At 47.1% G+C, this 17,478-nt stretch overlaps 1 protein-coding gene across 1 annotated transcript in view; it reads right to left on the reverse strand.

Annotated features, from left to right (window-relative positions):
• Bin3 (bridging integrator 3) overlaps positions 1-17,478 on the reverse strand; it is a 37,975-nt gene that overhangs the window by 9,767 nt on the left and 10,730 nt on the right. Inside the window, exons 2-4 of the mRNA XM_032917190.1 lie at positions 9,277-9,325; positions 3,934-3,974; positions 3,512-3,573 (exon numbers count right to left, since the gene is read on the reverse strand). Of these exons, the coding sequence (XP_032773081.1) occupies positions 3,512-3,573; positions 3,934-3,974; positions 9,277-9,325 (152 nt within the window). The remainder of the gene's footprint in view (positions 1-3,511; positions 3,574-3,933; positions 3,975-9,276; positions 9,326-17,478) is intronic.

The raw sequence follows: 17,478 nt of genomic DNA on the forward strand, positions 1-17,478 counted from the left end.
CATCTCTAGCTGATTACAGGCGGGGCTTCCTTGCCACCCCATGAGTGGAACAGATAGCCCACCTATGCCCAGTGCCAGCTCCCGGAGAAGGGCCTTGTGGGAGCCTAGGCCCTGCTAGAAGTCCCCATCATGTTGGGGGTTACAGTTACCAGCACAGCAAGCCTACTGTGTGAGGGGACCAGAAAGGTAAACTCTCAGAAATGCTGAAGCAATAGATTCTCAAACAGTTATGAAATGATTACAAACAACCTTGTCAAAAGAAGTCTTCTCAGAACTGCAAACATCTGAAAATGTCTTCTATTATTATTCTTTCCCCAGTGTGTAAAGAGAACAAAACAAAACAAAACATCCAAATACCAAATCAAAACTGTAACAGTCACTGGCTAGAGGAAGGTTTTCTCCCCACCTATCCTAACAGTCTCACATTCTCAGGCCTCTTCTTGCTGGAGTCACATGGAGTCAAGGTGCTGCACTCACTTGTGCCACTTCCCTGGGCACAGCCAGGTCTGAAGTACAGTGCAGCACAAGGTTCTGGATCCCAGTCCCAGGCCACAGCCCTTCTGCCCTGCAGGGACCGAGTAGTGAGTCTCTGGCCCACATGGTCTACCACCTGGAACTGGCAGTCTGACACTTGGGGAAACTAAGGATCCTGGACCTCCTCTTGTGTTTCTGAGGTTCTCACTGCAGCTTCCAGATGAAGCCGTCAAGTCTTCAGAAACTGCACTCTGGAAATTCCCAAAGTCTCATCATCTTACTGAAAGGAAGATCCTCTGTGTAGATCACCAGAGAGGATTTTAGGACCTGTCCTGGAAGCCTGGGAGAACCTGAGGTCAGGAAAGGCATAGCTCATTTTCCTCAACTGTTGGGTCAGTGGCTCTCAGTATGTTCCTGGTCCTACTGTACTGGTGTCATAATGTGTCACAGACATTCCTGGCCTTGTTCTGGACCTCAGAATGCTAAAGTCAGGCCTGGTATCACTAGTCCTCTAGCACCCTGCTTGTCACCCATGAGCCTGACCCTGAATGCACAGTGTGTGTGCTAGTGGAAGCTGCCCTTCAGAAGGGTGCTCTGCTCCTTGATCTGGACCCAGTGGTCCTAGGCTTCAATAGTCACCCCTCGGTCCCAATTTTACTGCTGGACAAGTCTTTCTTCAGCCAAGGTGTCTGTCTCACGGAGTCCTTATGTCTACATGTCTGATGTCTCCCTATGAAACACTCCATTTCCACTCTGCTATCACAGCTGTCTGGAGAGCAGGTCCCAGTGACTCCCTGGATGAGAGGCAGTGAGGAGCGAGGCAAAAGCCTTCCATGTAAGTCAGACCCAAAAGTCATTTAACAGATCTGGCCCCAAACGTGACCCCTGGCTCAGGACACGCCTACTCTGCAGACAGGAGGGGCCAGAAGGGAGGTGGAAGCCATGTTCATACTATCCCACATCCTTGGGGTTGGCAGGGAAGCTCAGCAGCACAGACAAGGGGGATGGCTTTCTGAACACTGGACGGTGGTTCCAGCAGGCCCTTGGCAGCAGCTGCTTCCTGGGGAGGCATTTCTCTTTCTCATCAGAAGCTGTTCAAAGTGTCTACTGAAGGAATAAAGGTATAATTAGCCAGCCAAGGACTAGTACCTGGCAAAAATGAGGCAGCTCCAGGTCTGTGGGCCCTTTTCACTGCACAGCAAACGGAATCACAATAGACTCCCAACCTACCCTGTGCTGCCATCAGCCTATGACCTTTCAGATGGCATCGGGATACCATGGTGCTACCCAACTGGGATTCTACTCCTGGGGCAGCTGGTCAAACAATGAGACAAGCCTGGTTAGTGCAGTGAAGACTCCCTTGGCTGCTTTCTAGCTTAGAGTAACCAGGAAAACAGACAAGGCGTGGGCAGGCGGGCTTGAGAGATGGCTCAGTGGTTAAGGACACAATTGCCTATAACTCCAGCTCCAGGGGATCTGATGCTTTTTGCTGGCCTCCATGGGTACCAGAATCTATGCGCACATACCCACATGAACACACACATAATTTACAAAATAAAGAAAAAAAAGAGGATTAAAAACAAAACCAAAAAACCTTCTGCCCCAAGACAGGTGACTGACACAGCGAGCCCCTCTTTTTAATGGTGGACATTTCACATGCTCTGCCAGTCTTGAATTTAGAAAACACATGCAGGAGGTGGAATTCCTCTGAGGCTGTACAAGCACTGTGGCCACCACATCATTACATGGAGTGGCTGAAGGAACCAAAGATGGGCCCTCAAGCCTACTTCTGCCTTTGAGTCAGTGAGTACAACCACTGAGGTAAGGCTATATTCTACCTCAGGGCCTTTGCTGAAATGCTCTCCAGGCACATCTATATAGAGTACTCCCTTATCCCTTTAGGTATATGGCACTCAGGAGAGGCCTCCCTGTTCACCCCACTTCAAGCAGCACTCCATTACTCTCCAACCCTTTATGTTCCTCCACTGCCCTGGCCTTTGCATGGTGCTATAGTACACATACACTCATTTCTCACATGCCCTCCCTCCTAGGACGGAAGCTCCTGTCTTGACCGATTATTGAATCCCTAGCACTGAGAGATGGTGGTTCTCCCTGGTCAGACCTGCCTCTCTCAAGTCCCTATCATAAAGTAACAGGCAGATACGGTCTCCCTCTGGAGGGAGAAGCTGTGGAGGTCCATCTGGCAGGAGCCTTGCTGTGGCTCCTGCTGTGGATGTTGGTGGTAGTCCTGCTGCTCTGAATAGAAGCATGCTGGCGATCACACTGCTCTCAGGGCTTTACACCAACACACAACTGTACCATTTCAGCAAGTTACAGGGCCAAGGACCAGCAGATGTGGGTACTTTTCAGACAAAGCACAGAGAGCTTAAAGGGCAGTATCCGGTTAGAGACTGTTAGGGCAGACAGTATGGGAATGTTCTCTTCTGTTCTCTGTCACTCAGTGACATGGCCTCTTAGGCTCCCTGACCTGAGCTACCTTAATCGCTGGGCCCCTGGGCCTAGTTCTTCCTGAACTTCAGCCAAGAGCCCTCCCTAGCCCTGGCTGTCTGCTAGCACCTGCTGGTTCCTCGCCACTGTGTCCTCAGGAATGACAGAGTGATCCTGGTTTCCTGGCTCAGCTTTAGCTGACCCTCCTGATCAGCTGCATAGCCCCTTCGGCTGCTGCTGCCATGGGAAAGTCATGCTGCTGACTTCTGTCCAGAAGGCCATGCTGGCTTTTTTCTCTGGCTCTGACCCTGAGGCAGAAAAGGCCCTTGCAATAGAGGCTTCTGCTGGCTGCAGTGCTATCCTGACAGGAACCTGGGAGCATCTGTTTTCCTACCCGACTAAGCTGGAGAGTGGCAGGACTCTGTGGGAAGTGGTGATCTGATCAGAGAGAAATGATCCAGGCCTCCTCTTAGGGACAGCGCTTGGTGTTTTCCGAGCAGTGACTTCTGAGTTAGCCCTTAAGGATCTGTGGAACAGGGCATCCTATGCCTGCTGCTGCCTCAATGGGCATGGGGATGGGGGCACTCACCCAGGTCGGCATCGGTGCTTTTCTTCATGTCCTTCTGCAGGCGCTTGGTCTGCTCTTCCAGCCTGAAAGTGAGGGGGTGGGGATGGACACTCACCTTCCAGCACTCAGGCCTCACCTCTTCTCTGCCTCAGGGAAGCCCAGCAGGGAAGAAGGCCCTCTCTGTGCAACACCAGCCACAGACCTCTGTGCCACCTCAGGCTCTGCAGGAGGCCGATCACCCAGAGACTGTGCAGGAATGGCCTTCCTATAGCTTATCAACCTGTTAGAGCTGTCTTCAGTTCCTAACTGTAAATGGGCAAAGGACACAGGAGAGGCTCCCTGACTGAGCCTGAGCTGGCCAGGAGGAGGCAGGGATTGAGCCCTTTCAAGAAGCATGTGCCCCAGCTACCTCCCATCTCACCCTTCTGGAGTTTGACACTCACTGCTGCAGTTTTCCATACTCCCTTTCAAAGTCTCTCTCCACCTGTAAGGCAAGCGGTAGATAGCTCAGTCAGTGGGGCAATGACAACACAGTGGAAAAAATCTCCCCGCTTAATGAAACTCACTCCACACCCTCCCCCAGCTTGCAACAACAGTGCTGTCCAGTCCTTACATGCTCCAGCAGATCATTAACAACAGTGTCCCTGTGTTCCCAAACTAATGAAGTGTTTGACTTAGGGAGAAGGCCTCTCCTTCCAGAGGGGCCAACCAGTCAAGCTGGCAAGTCTCAGCGACTGTGCCTCGGCTGTCATTCCAGAATGAGGCACTGCTTAGTGCCCTTCCTCATCCCAACTCTGGTGGCAGCCAAGGTGATCTGACAGAACTGGACCCCACCTAGGAGTGAGCTAGGCACCAAGGAAGAGGTGGATCTAAAGTAGGAGAGTTTTGCCATGTGCTAGCTGTGAGGTCTGAACAAGTGACTTCCCTTTGCAGCCATAGCTTCCTCACAGGCCCTGTTCATCTCCTGTGGGGTACATCAAAAAAGATCTTGTGTGTGATATCAGGTGGGCTCTTGCTTTAGAATGAAGGGTCCCTGAACCTGAGCCTTCAAGGAGTGCACTTCCAGGGCTGTTCAACTTGTGGCCGGCACGCAAGGCTGGCTATGAATATAGCTAAACAGAAAACTGTAAACTTATGAAATCATGAAGTATTTTTGTAATTAAAAATTTATTATTGCTATCATTATTGTGTTTATGATGTATATGCAAGGGTGGGCATGGTGTATCCATGGAGGGCAGAGGACAACTTTCAGGAATTTGTCCATTGTGAGTTTGGTGATCAGAGGATGTCAAAGCCTTCATAATAAGTGCTCTTACCCACCAAACCATCATACTGGCCTGTACTTTTTTAGGGGGGAAGCAGTAACTTAGCTGTGTGGTTCTTGAAAGTGAACTCTGAAGATGACAAAGACATCTTCAAAAGGCTGGACCAGCCTGGTTATTCCTCCAGCACATGGTGCAGGAAGGCAGTCGAGAAGAGTGAACAGAGGCAGGGAGAGAAGAGCTCTAACATTAATAGCTTCTAGTATCTTTGAGAAGAGTGATCTTACTTGGTCATTGCTCCTTAAGGGAAGGTAACACATGGCCAGGTACCCGGCCCACAGTGGAGATTACAGAGTGTGCATTCATGTTCTATTGCTAGGCCACAGCAGCTTGGAGATACAGACAGGGATGCAGAGAGCAGCAGCCAGAACTACTTGGGAAATGGCAGCCATGTAAGCCCTGATGTGGCTAAGTATGGAGCCTCATGCTAGGCAGTGTCACCGTGCTATGGCCATTATAATCCAGAGGATGTGGCTGCTGAGTGTCTTATTTTCCTTCATATTTGATTTATTTCCAAAAAGACAAAATGAAAACTAAGTATTTCTTAGCCCAAGTCAAATTCTCCTAGAGACACACCTATGAGCCTGCTCTTCTGGGGTGGTGGGGGCTGAGCCCCTGTGCTGCTGCCTTTGGCTCCCAGCCTTGTCTTTGGCAATGCCTGAATGTGCTGATGTGTGTGGGATGCCAGAGAGCACCTGGTCTGCCTGGCTGGGGATTGCTTGGGCTTGTACGGAGGGGCCTTCGAGTTCCCAGCCAGGTAGAGTTGTTCTGGGGGAGGAGAAGCTCAGTCTCATGCTGGGGTGGGCACATGCTCCGGCTGGATGCCACTCAAGGCTGCCTCACAGGAACTTGGAAACAATACCTCCCCTGCTTCCAGGAGCCATGGTTAAGGGTCCCACATCTTTCTCCCCAGAAGACAGAGCCACTTGGGGGTTGGACCAGAATTCCAGGCCCTCAGATTATGGCTGATAGAATAAAGAGACACATTGAAGGCACATTCCAAGGTACATGTCTTCTGAGAGAAAGGGCCAAGTGGAAAAGATCTGAACATTTCTGAATGCTTGATGCCTTTGCCAAAAGGCAACTGGAGGCCAGTCAACAATGCAAGTGTAAACACATGTGCATGCACTGTCAGGGGATTGGGCTGGGCCAGGCTGCTGGAGGCAGCACAGGGAGAATCAAGCCCCAGATGAAGCTCCCTCCTTTTTCCTGGGCCCAGGGTGCAAGGGCAATGCCTAGGCCAGCCTGCCCAGCATGAGCAAGGCATTTGCCAAGGGAGTGAACAAGCTGAGTTCCTTCCAAACCCAAATTCCTGGTAAAGGGGAAAAGGAGGCCGCAGGCAGGGCTGGGGCTCTGGTGCCAGGACTAGGGTGTGTCAGGTCAAAGTGAGGCAGAGAAGGCATTCAGAGACCCACCATGCAAGGACAGACTGCATCTGCCCTTCAGTATGCTCCAGGGCTAAGGAGGATTAGAGAGGCCAAAGTCTGACATTTGCTTCTGTTAAAGAGGCTCAATGTAGCTACTTGTCTTTGCCCTGGTTTTGTAAGGAACCTACCTAGTTAGGAAACTAGGCTTGAGTTTACCTGTATACCTTGGGAACCCATGCTTGGAGGGCATGGGAAACCATGTCTTCAAGAGCTCCAAGTTAGTGTGTGTGTGTGTGTGTGTGTGTGTGTGTGTGTGTGTGTGTGTGCGTGTGTGCATGTTGGTATGTATGCGTGTGTGATACATAAGTATGTGCATGTGGTATGTGTCTATGTGTGTGTGGTGTGTACATGTATGTGTGTCTGTATATATATATATATATGTATGGTGTGTACGTGCGTGTCTATATGTGATATGATGAGTGTGTATGTGTTTTTATGTCTATGTCTGTGTTCTCTCTCCATGCTAAGGCACTCTGAGGCTCCAGAGAGAACTGGCAAAAGTTGGATCAAGAGGTGGAAGCCGTGGTCCTGGTCTCAGTGCCAGTGGTCAGCCCCTGTAGAGAACACGCCATTCCTGCCACAGCCCCAACAATCACGGAATACATGTTGGTAACCTGAGCACAGGCAAGCAGTGATAGCAAAGACAATGTTTTCTTTGTGGCTGGAAGCTGGGCACCCTGAGCCAAAATCCTTCTGAAAATCCATGAACATAACATGAACATTTCTTCCCATGACAGGGCTGCCATGACTTCCAATAACCTGGGCGACCACATCTATTCCTATCCCAAAGTGTGTCATCAGTGTCCAGGGACAGCTGCCAGAGATCTGGAGACATCTGCACAGTCCAGGCCTGTGTTAGGGATGGAGAGGTGAGCAAGGACCCATCCAGAAAAGGCAGGGTCCTGCTACTGATGCTTAAACACCCCCAGGGAGCTGAAGGGAACAGGGTGAGCAGACAAAAACTCTATTCTAAGCCACCCCTCAGCTTTGACTGCTGGTGAAAGATCAAAGGCCCTAGCCTACAACTTCACTGAACTGGGGGATGGAGCTGCTAGGACAGGCTGAGTTCTTGTTGGCTTTGGAGGAAGCCAAACCGGCTGTCAATGAGGGCTTCTTACAGAGCAGACATGGACTAAGTGCCTGACCTGCACTGGTTGGTGTGAGATTCTTCATGTGTGTGACACAGGTACTAGGGTTAGCCTTACCTTACACATGGGCAAACTAAGGCTCATAGAGGCTAAGGCATGTGCCAAAAGTCTCAGACAATAGAGGCAGAGCCAGGTAGAAGTTCAGGAGGTCAGTCCCTTACCTGGATCCTTAACAACTACTGGATACTTGCTCAATTTGGAGGGAAGGGACAACACAGACTAAAGGATGACAAGTCCCCAATGAGGACATAGGTGTAGGAAGAGGACAAGGGAAGCTATGGCGCAGGGTAGGGTGTGGGGAAATTTGATCTTCCTTGGGATTCTTTGCTATTCCTCAAAGTAAAGGATTTAGGATCTGCTACCATGATGGATTGAGACCCTTGGAACCATAAGCCAAAATAAACAATTCCTTCTCTAAAAAATACCCCCAGGAACCAAGCCCTTTCCACCAACAGACTCTGCCAAGGAGCTGGAAAGTGCACTGTAGCCCATCCTGCTCTGTGGGATCAAAGCCCCATCGATGAAAGATGAAAGTCATGGTGGAGGGAGGGATTTCTGTCTTCTTGTTTGTGGTTGTGAACAAAGGGGGAAAAGACCCTTTTCAAAACCACTTTTCTTTTGGATCTGCTGAGATTACTCTCTAGAGGCTCAAAGCCACACCCTCTCACTTCTTGGAGCCCAGCATTTGCAGACCCAGACTTTCTGGGTCCTAGCAGAGAGGCTCCACAGATGGTCAGCTGTGGAGGCGACACTGAGTCTGTTACAACCTGCCATTGCATGAGGCTGAGGGCGACTCTTTTAAGTTGAGCCCAGCTTTTTTCCTGTGACCTAACTTTGGACTTCCTGAAGATGGAGACATTGGTCAGATGTGCTGAACTTCCTGCCAAGCCAAAACAGGATCTTCCCTCTAGCTCTGGCAGCTGAGCCAAGGAGAGAAGGGGGGGGAGACAAGGACCTCAGAGGATGGGCATGGGGGCCTCTACTGCATGGACAGTGCTGGAACTTGAGCTGTCTCCATGGAGTTTGGTCTTTACATATAGGATCACTCCTGTTAAAACCCAAAGCCTCGCTTGTGTGTGAGGAACTGAGAAGGCTGCTCTGGACAGAATGGCTACATAGTGGGAGCAGAGCAGAGCAAAGATGGCGGAGTGGGCAGGGCCACAGACCAAGTGCTGAGTCCAGCTCTTCAGGAGAATATTTTCAGTTCTAACGTGTCTCAACTATTCTATGGGAAAACCAGATGCTGAGGCCAGACAAGGCCCATGGGCTTCTAGTTCCAATGTTCTGGGATCTGTGGCTCTTCCTCTCCTGTTTTATGTTCAGACATAAAACAGGGATAAATATCATGGGTTCAAAGATATTACCAGTGCACAGAGTGACTGGATCATGGCAGGGACTCACCTGTCTGTGCAAACAAAAAGGAGTGGACCACCCGGAGAACCTGTCTGGTCTTTTATGTAGTTGAGGTGGCCGGAAAGAAAGGCCTTCGGCACTATTGAGGGGTGTGTGTGCAAGGAGAGGTGTGTATATGCAAATGTTCCAGAGCTCTCCCAGGGATAGGACTGCTTGCATGGAGAGGGTCTACAGCTGTCCAAAGTTGGAGAAGCAACCAACAGGACTCAGAACAGGAGGCCCCTACAAACCCCAGGTTCTACAACCAATGACTGGGAATAAAGCTCAGGGTTCTGACTTTCCAGCTCCCAAATGTGCACTGTCAGTGCTCAGGTTCTACCCTGGGAAGGTAGTTCACCGACAGAACACTTGTCTAGTATGCACAAAGCCCTGGTGCAATCTCCAGTACTGAGATAAAAAACCAGGAGGCTGAGGTTCCACGCACAGGCCATATGAAGCACAGCTGAGTCTCAGGGCATAAGAACTAGGTTACTCACTGTTTTGGAAACAATCTGTTTCTTGGGCTGCCCGATCTTAAATGGAATCCTGTAAGAGGAAGAGACAGAGAGATGCTGTGAGACATGGGGTAGGCTGGGCTATAGGACTGGATGCTCAGAGGGGATCAGCACTTAGTCCCCTAGCCCTCATGGCCTGGGGACGTGTGATCTAATAGTACCCAGTTGGGTTCTGGGACAGATCATGTGCCATGCAGGCTCTTGGTCACTCCTGCCTGCTGAAAACATAGTTCCTATTAATGGTCTGTCACTTAAACACATGGGAAAAGTGGCGGAAGAGAGACACCTTGAGGATCTGTAAATCTTGTTTGAGGAACTACTAAGTGTAAAACATGGCTCTCTATTCTTAAAAACACATCCTTGAAAAAGTCTACAACATCCCTCATCCTCTGTAAGAGGTACTCAGTTTCCCCAAAGGGACCACAATGTATCTTGTGAGGTTTCTGGGCTAAGGGGAGACAACATATTACGGAGCACTTATGATTAATTAAAAACAGATGAGATCAAATGTGGCTATTTGATAAAGAATTTGCCCAAGCCTGCCTTGAACTTGCTAAGAAGCTCTGTTTACCAGGTTCCCATGCTTATCTGGAAGTAGATGAACCTAACAGAAGATCTTGGGGGTCAGGCTGAGAAGGGGAGCCACAGCCCAGCTTCCAACTACTTTAGCAGGCTGCCTTAAGGCCCAAGTAGCTGCCCCAAGACCCTTTCTGGCTCTTAGGAGTGAGTAGATTGACCCAGGCTATTAAAAGATGTCTTTCAGGTCCTGATAACATGAACCCGTTAGTCCGAGTTGGTGGCCAGGGGTGAGCATCAACATGGTTCATCCCAGTGGTAAGAAAAGTGGTAATGTGTCTCTCCTATTCCTGTCTCCAGGAGGTAAGTAAATCTAGGGACTAGCTCTGGGAAGAAGCCCAAAGCCAGCCTCTCAATACCCGCCTCTGACAGACCAGTGCCAATTCTGTTATCACCAACCCTTAGGCTCCACTCCCATTCTTTGCTTTAGCCATTCTCCCGTGCTGCCTCCACCTGGCCCAAGTTGACCAACACTGTGCTAACCCCAACGGTATAATTAACTACCGATAATAACCCCCAGACAGCAATCTGGTTGAGGGGATGGGCTGGCCTGAGTCACAGCGGTTTAAATTTAATTTCTGGAGGATATCCTGTTTATTGTTAACCCAGCCCCATAATTTGGGAGAGTTAACCCTTTGGGAACTGGCTGAAAACAAAGTGTCTTGAGCTGTGTCATCATCAGACAGCAAAGGTATGCTGTGAAACTGAAAAGGGGAGAAGGGAGCTGTTGCTTTTCTCTCAGACCTACAAAGGAAAAGGCCCAGGGAGCTGGGTTTTCTGTCCCAGTCCTCATGATGCTCTCCCTGAGACTGGAGTTGATGGCTGATGGCACAAACCTCCGAGGAACACTCTGGAGGCAGCTGAGGTGCTGGGGCCACACATCACTAGGGTTCTCTGGGAAGGAAGCTGTAGTGGGACAAGCTCTAACCAGGAAGCAGACCTGTCTCTGCCTCACTGGTTTGGCCATTCATTGAAAAGGTCAGTCTCTCTGAAATCTAGTTTTTTCAACTAAGAAGCCAGTGGGATGAGATGGCCCACTTGCTCACCTACAAAAAATTTTTGCCCCAAGAATGTGGGGGAGTCTGGAATGGCAGTCGACAGCTAAGGAAGCTACAGTGGGCAGATGTTGCCTACAGAGCCACGGCCTTGCTAAAGCTCAGCTAGGAATCGGAGGCCTTTTAGAGGCCGGGCATGAGGGAAAAATTTTGCCACTTTGACCTTCTTTATTACTCTGCAGGAAGGAAATGTATCTTGAAGGAATTGAAGACAGGCCCAGGGTCACTGTGCTGCTTCCCCAGGGCCCCTGACTTCTCTTTGCCATTCTCTAGGGTTGTTCTCAAAAGCTGTTCTAGGTACTTGACGCCTAGAGTCTGTGGGATCAGGAGGGCTAATGGCTGAGAGCCTGAAAATGAAGCAGAGCCGGTGTGGAACCATGTGCTTCAGCACAAAGGGAAACCGGTTCCATGCAGTCAGTCAGGTCTCCACCAATCAATCGGACAGGACTTTATCAGACTTCTGCACTATGTTTCAACTTGCTCGCTCCAAAGCCATATCTACCTGCTACAACGCCTTTTAAGTAAGAGAAACATTTATTCTAGATTTTTAGGGAAATTGTGAAGTATAATTACTATGCCTCCCTGCCCTGTTCCCTCTTATGAACATCTTGCATTAGTGTGGTTCACTAGTCATGATTAATAAACCTGGAATGACATATTAAATCTGTGGTTTATTCAGATTGCCTTAGTTTCTCTTCAATGTACTTTTCAGAACCAGGAACCCATACAGGCTACCACACTACATTTGGTCCTTAAGTGCCTCTTGTTGTGACAGTGTTAGACTTCCCTGGCTTTGATGGCATTGACAGTTTTAATGGGGAATGATCAGTTTATAGCTAGAATGCCTCCCCCACACCCCTTGGGATGTAAGGCTAGAGAGATGGCTCGGTGGGTTAAGAGTACTGGTTGCTCTTTCAGAGGACCAGAGTTCAGTTCCCATCACTCACATGGGGAAGCTCACAGCCACTTACAACTCAAGCTTGAAGGCATCTGATGCCTTCCTCTGGCCTTGGTAGGTACCTATATACATGTGCCATACATTCACGCAGATGCATAAGTAAAAATAAATCTTTAAAACAACAACAACAACAACAACAACAACAACAAACCCCATTCTTGTCACGTCTCCTCACAGATATACTGCAGACATGATAGACCCCCTGCTGTCCCCACTGAGCCAAGGCTGAGGAAGTGTGTCAGAAGTCCTGTGGTCCCTCCCTTCCTCCTTCCCACTAGGGAGTCACTGTTTATTTTCTTATTTAGGCCATCACTCATATCAGTATGAACACGTGGATATTTTATATTCTAGTTCAGAATCCAATGCTGCTTTGTTTTGATACTCAAAACTGCTTCAGCTGGGCCACTGAGGGTATTACAGTTAGCTTGTGTGACCTCCAGACACATTCCCATCAGTGCATGGGCACATGCCTGAGTTAAGTCGTATTTCTTTTAATACAAGACACTCTGGCTCACTGTGAACCACCCCTACTTCAGCCACATGGCCATTTCCTACCTTCTCTGAATCTATATTTATTTCCTGTCCCAAACTGGAGGATGTAAGTAGTCAGTGCTACTTAGACAGAGCTACACTCAAATGGAGCCTCCCGTTCCTGCCTTACTAGGACGTGCTCTAAGTCTAGAGCTTTGCTTGCTTAGAACAGCTTCATTGAATTTTCAAGGAAAGGGGGAGAAAGAAGAGAAGACCCCTGCCAGCCATTATCTCCACCTAAGGTTACTGTTTCAGAAGTATGATTATATATATTTTTACATGGGCTGAAAGAAAACCAGCTGAGGCAAACGGTGCTGCAGTGTCCGTCCTGGGTGAGAGACTGTGGCTACTGTTTTCATCTTTGCACTTGATGGAATTCTTCAAGTAAGCCAAAAAACAACCCCCCCCCCCAGGAAACCAACCGACCAAACAAGCAAAATAACCCTTCAGGTTTTTTTTTTTCTTAACTATAAAAATAGCACCTGATTAGTGTTAGAAACTTAGAAACACGGAAAAATACACATGATGAAGGACACAACACCTGAACGCTCACATACTGCAGAGGCCAAAACAAGCACTGAGATACTGAATTACTGCATGGACACACATCTGCACACGTGTGTATATGCACATATGTATTGATAATAACCTTTTAAAAAGAAAATATATATAGCATGGTTTTTGATACGTCAACATAATTTTTAAATCTAGCATTTAGAAATTACTAGTTTAGCAGACAAAGTCATGGGTTTCTTTACAGCATTGCCACCCGTCTATAAGGAAATACTTTGGCCTCACTTGCTCAGTTCACACTGTCCCCCTCCTCCTAGTCGGTTCCCTGTCTCCCTTTAGTCTTGCTTCAGCTTTCCTGGTATGTGGATCCCAGCACTCTACTCTATTTCCTACTTCGCCTAAGCTCTCTCTTCCTTTCATGATCCCTTTTCTAATTCTGTGATACACACACACAGTCTTTTAAACTTAGCTTCTGCAAGAGGAAAAACACACATGGGATTTGTCTTTTGGAGTCTGGCTTATTTTGTTTAACATAATGACTTCCAGTTGCAACCATTTCCCCCCCTACAAATGTCATGATTTCATTTTTCTTTATGTTTGCAACAAACTTCCCTTGTGTCTATGTTCTACATTTTCATTATCCACCTATTTGTAGGCAGAATCATAGGTTGACTGCATGCCCTGGTTTTTGTGACTAGTGCAGGTATTACTCTGGTGCACTAACCCAAGAGGCGAGTAGCTGGCTTTTTTTTTTTTTTCCTTTTCTTTTTTCTGGAGCTGGGGACCGAACCCAGGGCCTTGCGCTTGCTAGGCAAGAGTAGCTGGCTTGTATGGCAGTTCTATTCTCAGTTTTCTGAGGAACCTCCATACTGATTTTCACAGTGGTGGCACAAGTTTACACTCCCAACCAGCAGCAGATACAGACTCCCCTCTCCCCACATTCTCACCAGCATTTATTATTATTCATTTTCATGTAATATGCCAATATAGTTTCATCATTGATTTTTAAAAATATTATACATTTACTTGTGTGTGTGCATATGTGTGAATGGTACATGTGTGGAGGTTATAGGACAAGTTGATGAAGTTAGCTCTTTCTACTGTGTGGGTCTCAGGGACAGAACTCAGGTTGTCAGGCATGGCGGCAGGAGCCTTTGCCACTGAGCCATGCCATCAGTGTCTACTGTGTTGTTTGTTTCTCTGTGGAGCTCTGGCTGTCCTGGAACTCACTCTGTAGATTACACTGGCCTCAAGCTCACAGAGATCCACCTGCCCCTGCCTCCTGAGCGCTGGGATTAAAGGCATGCCCCACCACGCCTGGCTACACAGTGTTTTAAGTCAAGGTTTCTCTATTTTCCCATGACCCTCTTTTTTTTTTTTAAAGATTTATTCATTTATTATATATAAGTACACTGTAGCTGTCTTCAGATACACCAGAAGAGGGCATCAGATCTCTTTACAGATGGTTGTGAGCCACCATGTGGTTGCTTGGAATTGAACTCATTACCTCTGGAAGAGCAGTCGGGTGCTCTTAACCGCTGAGCCATCTCTCCAGCCCCCTCCCATGACCCTCTTGCCTCATCCTCGGAGTCTGGGATTACAGGTGCATCACATGCCTGGACAAAATTTCTTTTCGAAGAAAGAAGTATTACTTTTCATCTTCCAAGATCCCAGTAAGTATGAAGTCTCTGTGAAATTTGAAGCCACTCTGATTTTCTGCCCCTTTTATGTGGTCCACTTTTCATTTTCTTTTTCCAAGTCCAAAGGATGGTGGGTTTGTCATGGTGTTTCCTTAACTGTACATCCTGGGTCTGTTTTCATCTGCTGTGCTGGCTTCTCCTGGGCAATTTCTAAGGCTTGATTGGCACTGACTTCCCCTCTACTGTCTGACACTTGCTGTGATCTTGCTGATCCCTCTTGGTCTCGGATTTCTCTACAACATTTTCTTAATTTTATCTTCTAATATTTGTGCATGTCTGCTATCAGGATTTACTTAATTTCATGACTTTAATCCCAGGGACATGGCTTTAATTCAATGTTTTGCAAAAAGAAATCCAGTTGTTAATAATAGTAACATAAAGCACATGGCTACTACCACCACCTCAGTGCTGAGACTGGAGCCCAGGCTTTCTTCTGTATTTTCACCACTAGTGTATTTTTAATTTCATAGCTTGACTTTTTGGGTTGTCCTCTGTGGTGTTGTTTTGACTTCCCAGTTGGCTCATCTCTCTATGGACTCTAACAGCTGCCTAAAGTTCCTTCTTCCTGTCCAGTCTCTCTTTCTAGTCTTTATGGATTGGCCTGATATGTCTTCCTTGGACACCTCACATATATGACTTGGGGACAGAAGAAAATTCTGAGGCACATAGGATGCTGGTTGCTCATGAAGAGCCATCTGACTAACGTTTTTGTGGGGAATCTTCATGACATGTAGTTTTCTTTTCTCCTGGGAAGGGAAGAGTCCACTAGTTTCCTGCACTGGGAATAAAGGCCACCCTGCTCAGCATTCTGGGAAGCTAGTGGGTGGCGCAGGGTGTGTGTGCCTGGCAGGGAGGGGCGTGTCTTGGCACTTGGCTGTGGACACGCATTTCACCCTCCTGACTTCACTGTGGTCCTCCTTCCCTTGACTATGTTCACTCTCTCAGAGGTGGTTAGGGACGTGTAAAATTTGTTAAAGAACAAAATATAAAACAGGTGTGAAAGTGAAAACTTAAGTGTAGAAAAGGCTTCAAAAATAAAAATTAAAAGTAAACAAAGGAAACAAAAAAAAATCAAGGCTAACTTTGCAGTTGTATTAATCCTCTGCCTGACACACTGGTATTTTTTATTCCTACTATTTTGGCTGTACGGTCTTTGTCTTTTTACATGACAGAGTCAGTATCATTTTCTCGAAGGAAAAAAATTCAGTTTTTTTCTCTAGTAGAGTTGACTGAATTTGTTTCCTACTACTTACAATTTAGAAATAAATAGTATTTCCATGCTAACTGGTAACATACAAGTATAAATTTTAAGACTGCTATAAAATTTAAGAAAATCCCATATTTCTTTTGTAAGTATATGGTAAGACTTCAGGACATGGTTCAAGATTTCTTGTACAGTGATTCATCTCAGGCTCTTGGAGCTAGTGACAGTCACCATGCTGTCACTGATGTCCTTGTAGGAGACACATCGTGAGTACTGTTATCTTTGTTGTGTTGCTCATGATCAATCCGCCAGAAATTCCTGTCTTATCCATGTGTTCATGCGACTCGCTCCTGTTTACCAAATGGATTCTCAAACAATTAACATTGAACACTGATTTTGTCTCCTTACTGATGACTAATTGGGTACAAACTGAAAATACTGTTCTATTATTTGATTGCCACTGATGTAACTGCTCACCTTACCTTTATCATTTTTGTCTGACTCATTGTTAAATCCAACTTCCCCTCATTTTTTATAATACTGGGGATCGAACCCAGGCTCACCAGGAAAGCCTTCTACCAGTAAGTTACAGTGCTCAGTTTCTCCTTTAATTTAAAAATTGAAGGCGACTTTCAATTTCAGAGGTACTTTTTGTATACTTCAAACTCAAAGCTAGTCATTTTTTATTTGTTTTATTAAAACCATCCAAAAATGCCTTTACAAACGCAAGTACAATCTCAACTCAATCTCCCAGTCCCACCTGAATAAAGGCACAGGCCAAGTGACATTAGGGATTAAAAAAAAAAAAGACAAAGTGAAAAAACAAAGGTTTACGCAAACAATAAAGATTAATTATGATGGAAATGCTTTCAGTTTAGAAAAACAGGACCATGAAGCTATGGTTCTTTCTAAAGGGGCTGGACAGCATTCATGCAAGACAGGGTTCCTGAGGTGAGGTTTTTATTAGTTTCACAGAGTAAATCCACTTGTATGTGCCCTAGTGTAGAGAGAGCTCTCTTGAGGGGATCTTCCGTCCTCTGCTAGGGCAGAGCAGAGGCTTCTCCCAGTAAAGCAGAAGGGAAAAATGGCTGGGCTCTATACTTTTTTTTTTTTTTTTAAAGAAGCATCTTTCATCTGATTTTGACCTTGGGGCCAGCTTCACCCAACTCTAGGGTGAAGTCCTCTAAATACTTCTAAGAGCTGCCAGACCCTGAGCTACTGTGGGCTGGAATGGAAGCTTGGGTGATGGTTCTTGGGATTGCCCAATGCCAATTTAGGGTCTAGCTCTTTTCCTCCTCCTTAAAGGCTAGTGTGAAGTTCACTGTGGCTTGGATTTGCATCTCTCTCATGATACTGAACATCTTTTCCCTTTCATGTGTTTGTGAGCTACACGCATACCACTGGAGAAACACACCAGGCTTTCTTTATTCCTGTTGAGTTGTGAGAGGTCAGTTTACATTTGGAGTGTCAGCTCCTCAATTTCATTCCATTAGTCTACTTGCCAGTTCACCCCGTCTCTCTTTCTGTGGCTTTAGAGTGAGCTTTAAGACTGGGAAGTTTCTTAAGATTGATTTGATTATCCTGTGTCCCCTTCCTTTCCATAGGGACTTTAGTGTTTTGTTTTTTTAACTTTTAAATCTTGTATCC

Source organism: Rattus rattus, chromosome 12 (genome assembly GCF_011064425.1).
Source record: "Rattus rattus isolate New Zealand chromosome 12, Rrattus_CSIRO_v1, whole genome shotgun sequence".
Taxonomy (NCBI): domain Eukaryota; kingdom Metazoa; phylum Chordata; class Mammalia; order Rodentia; family Muridae; genus Rattus; species Rattus rattus.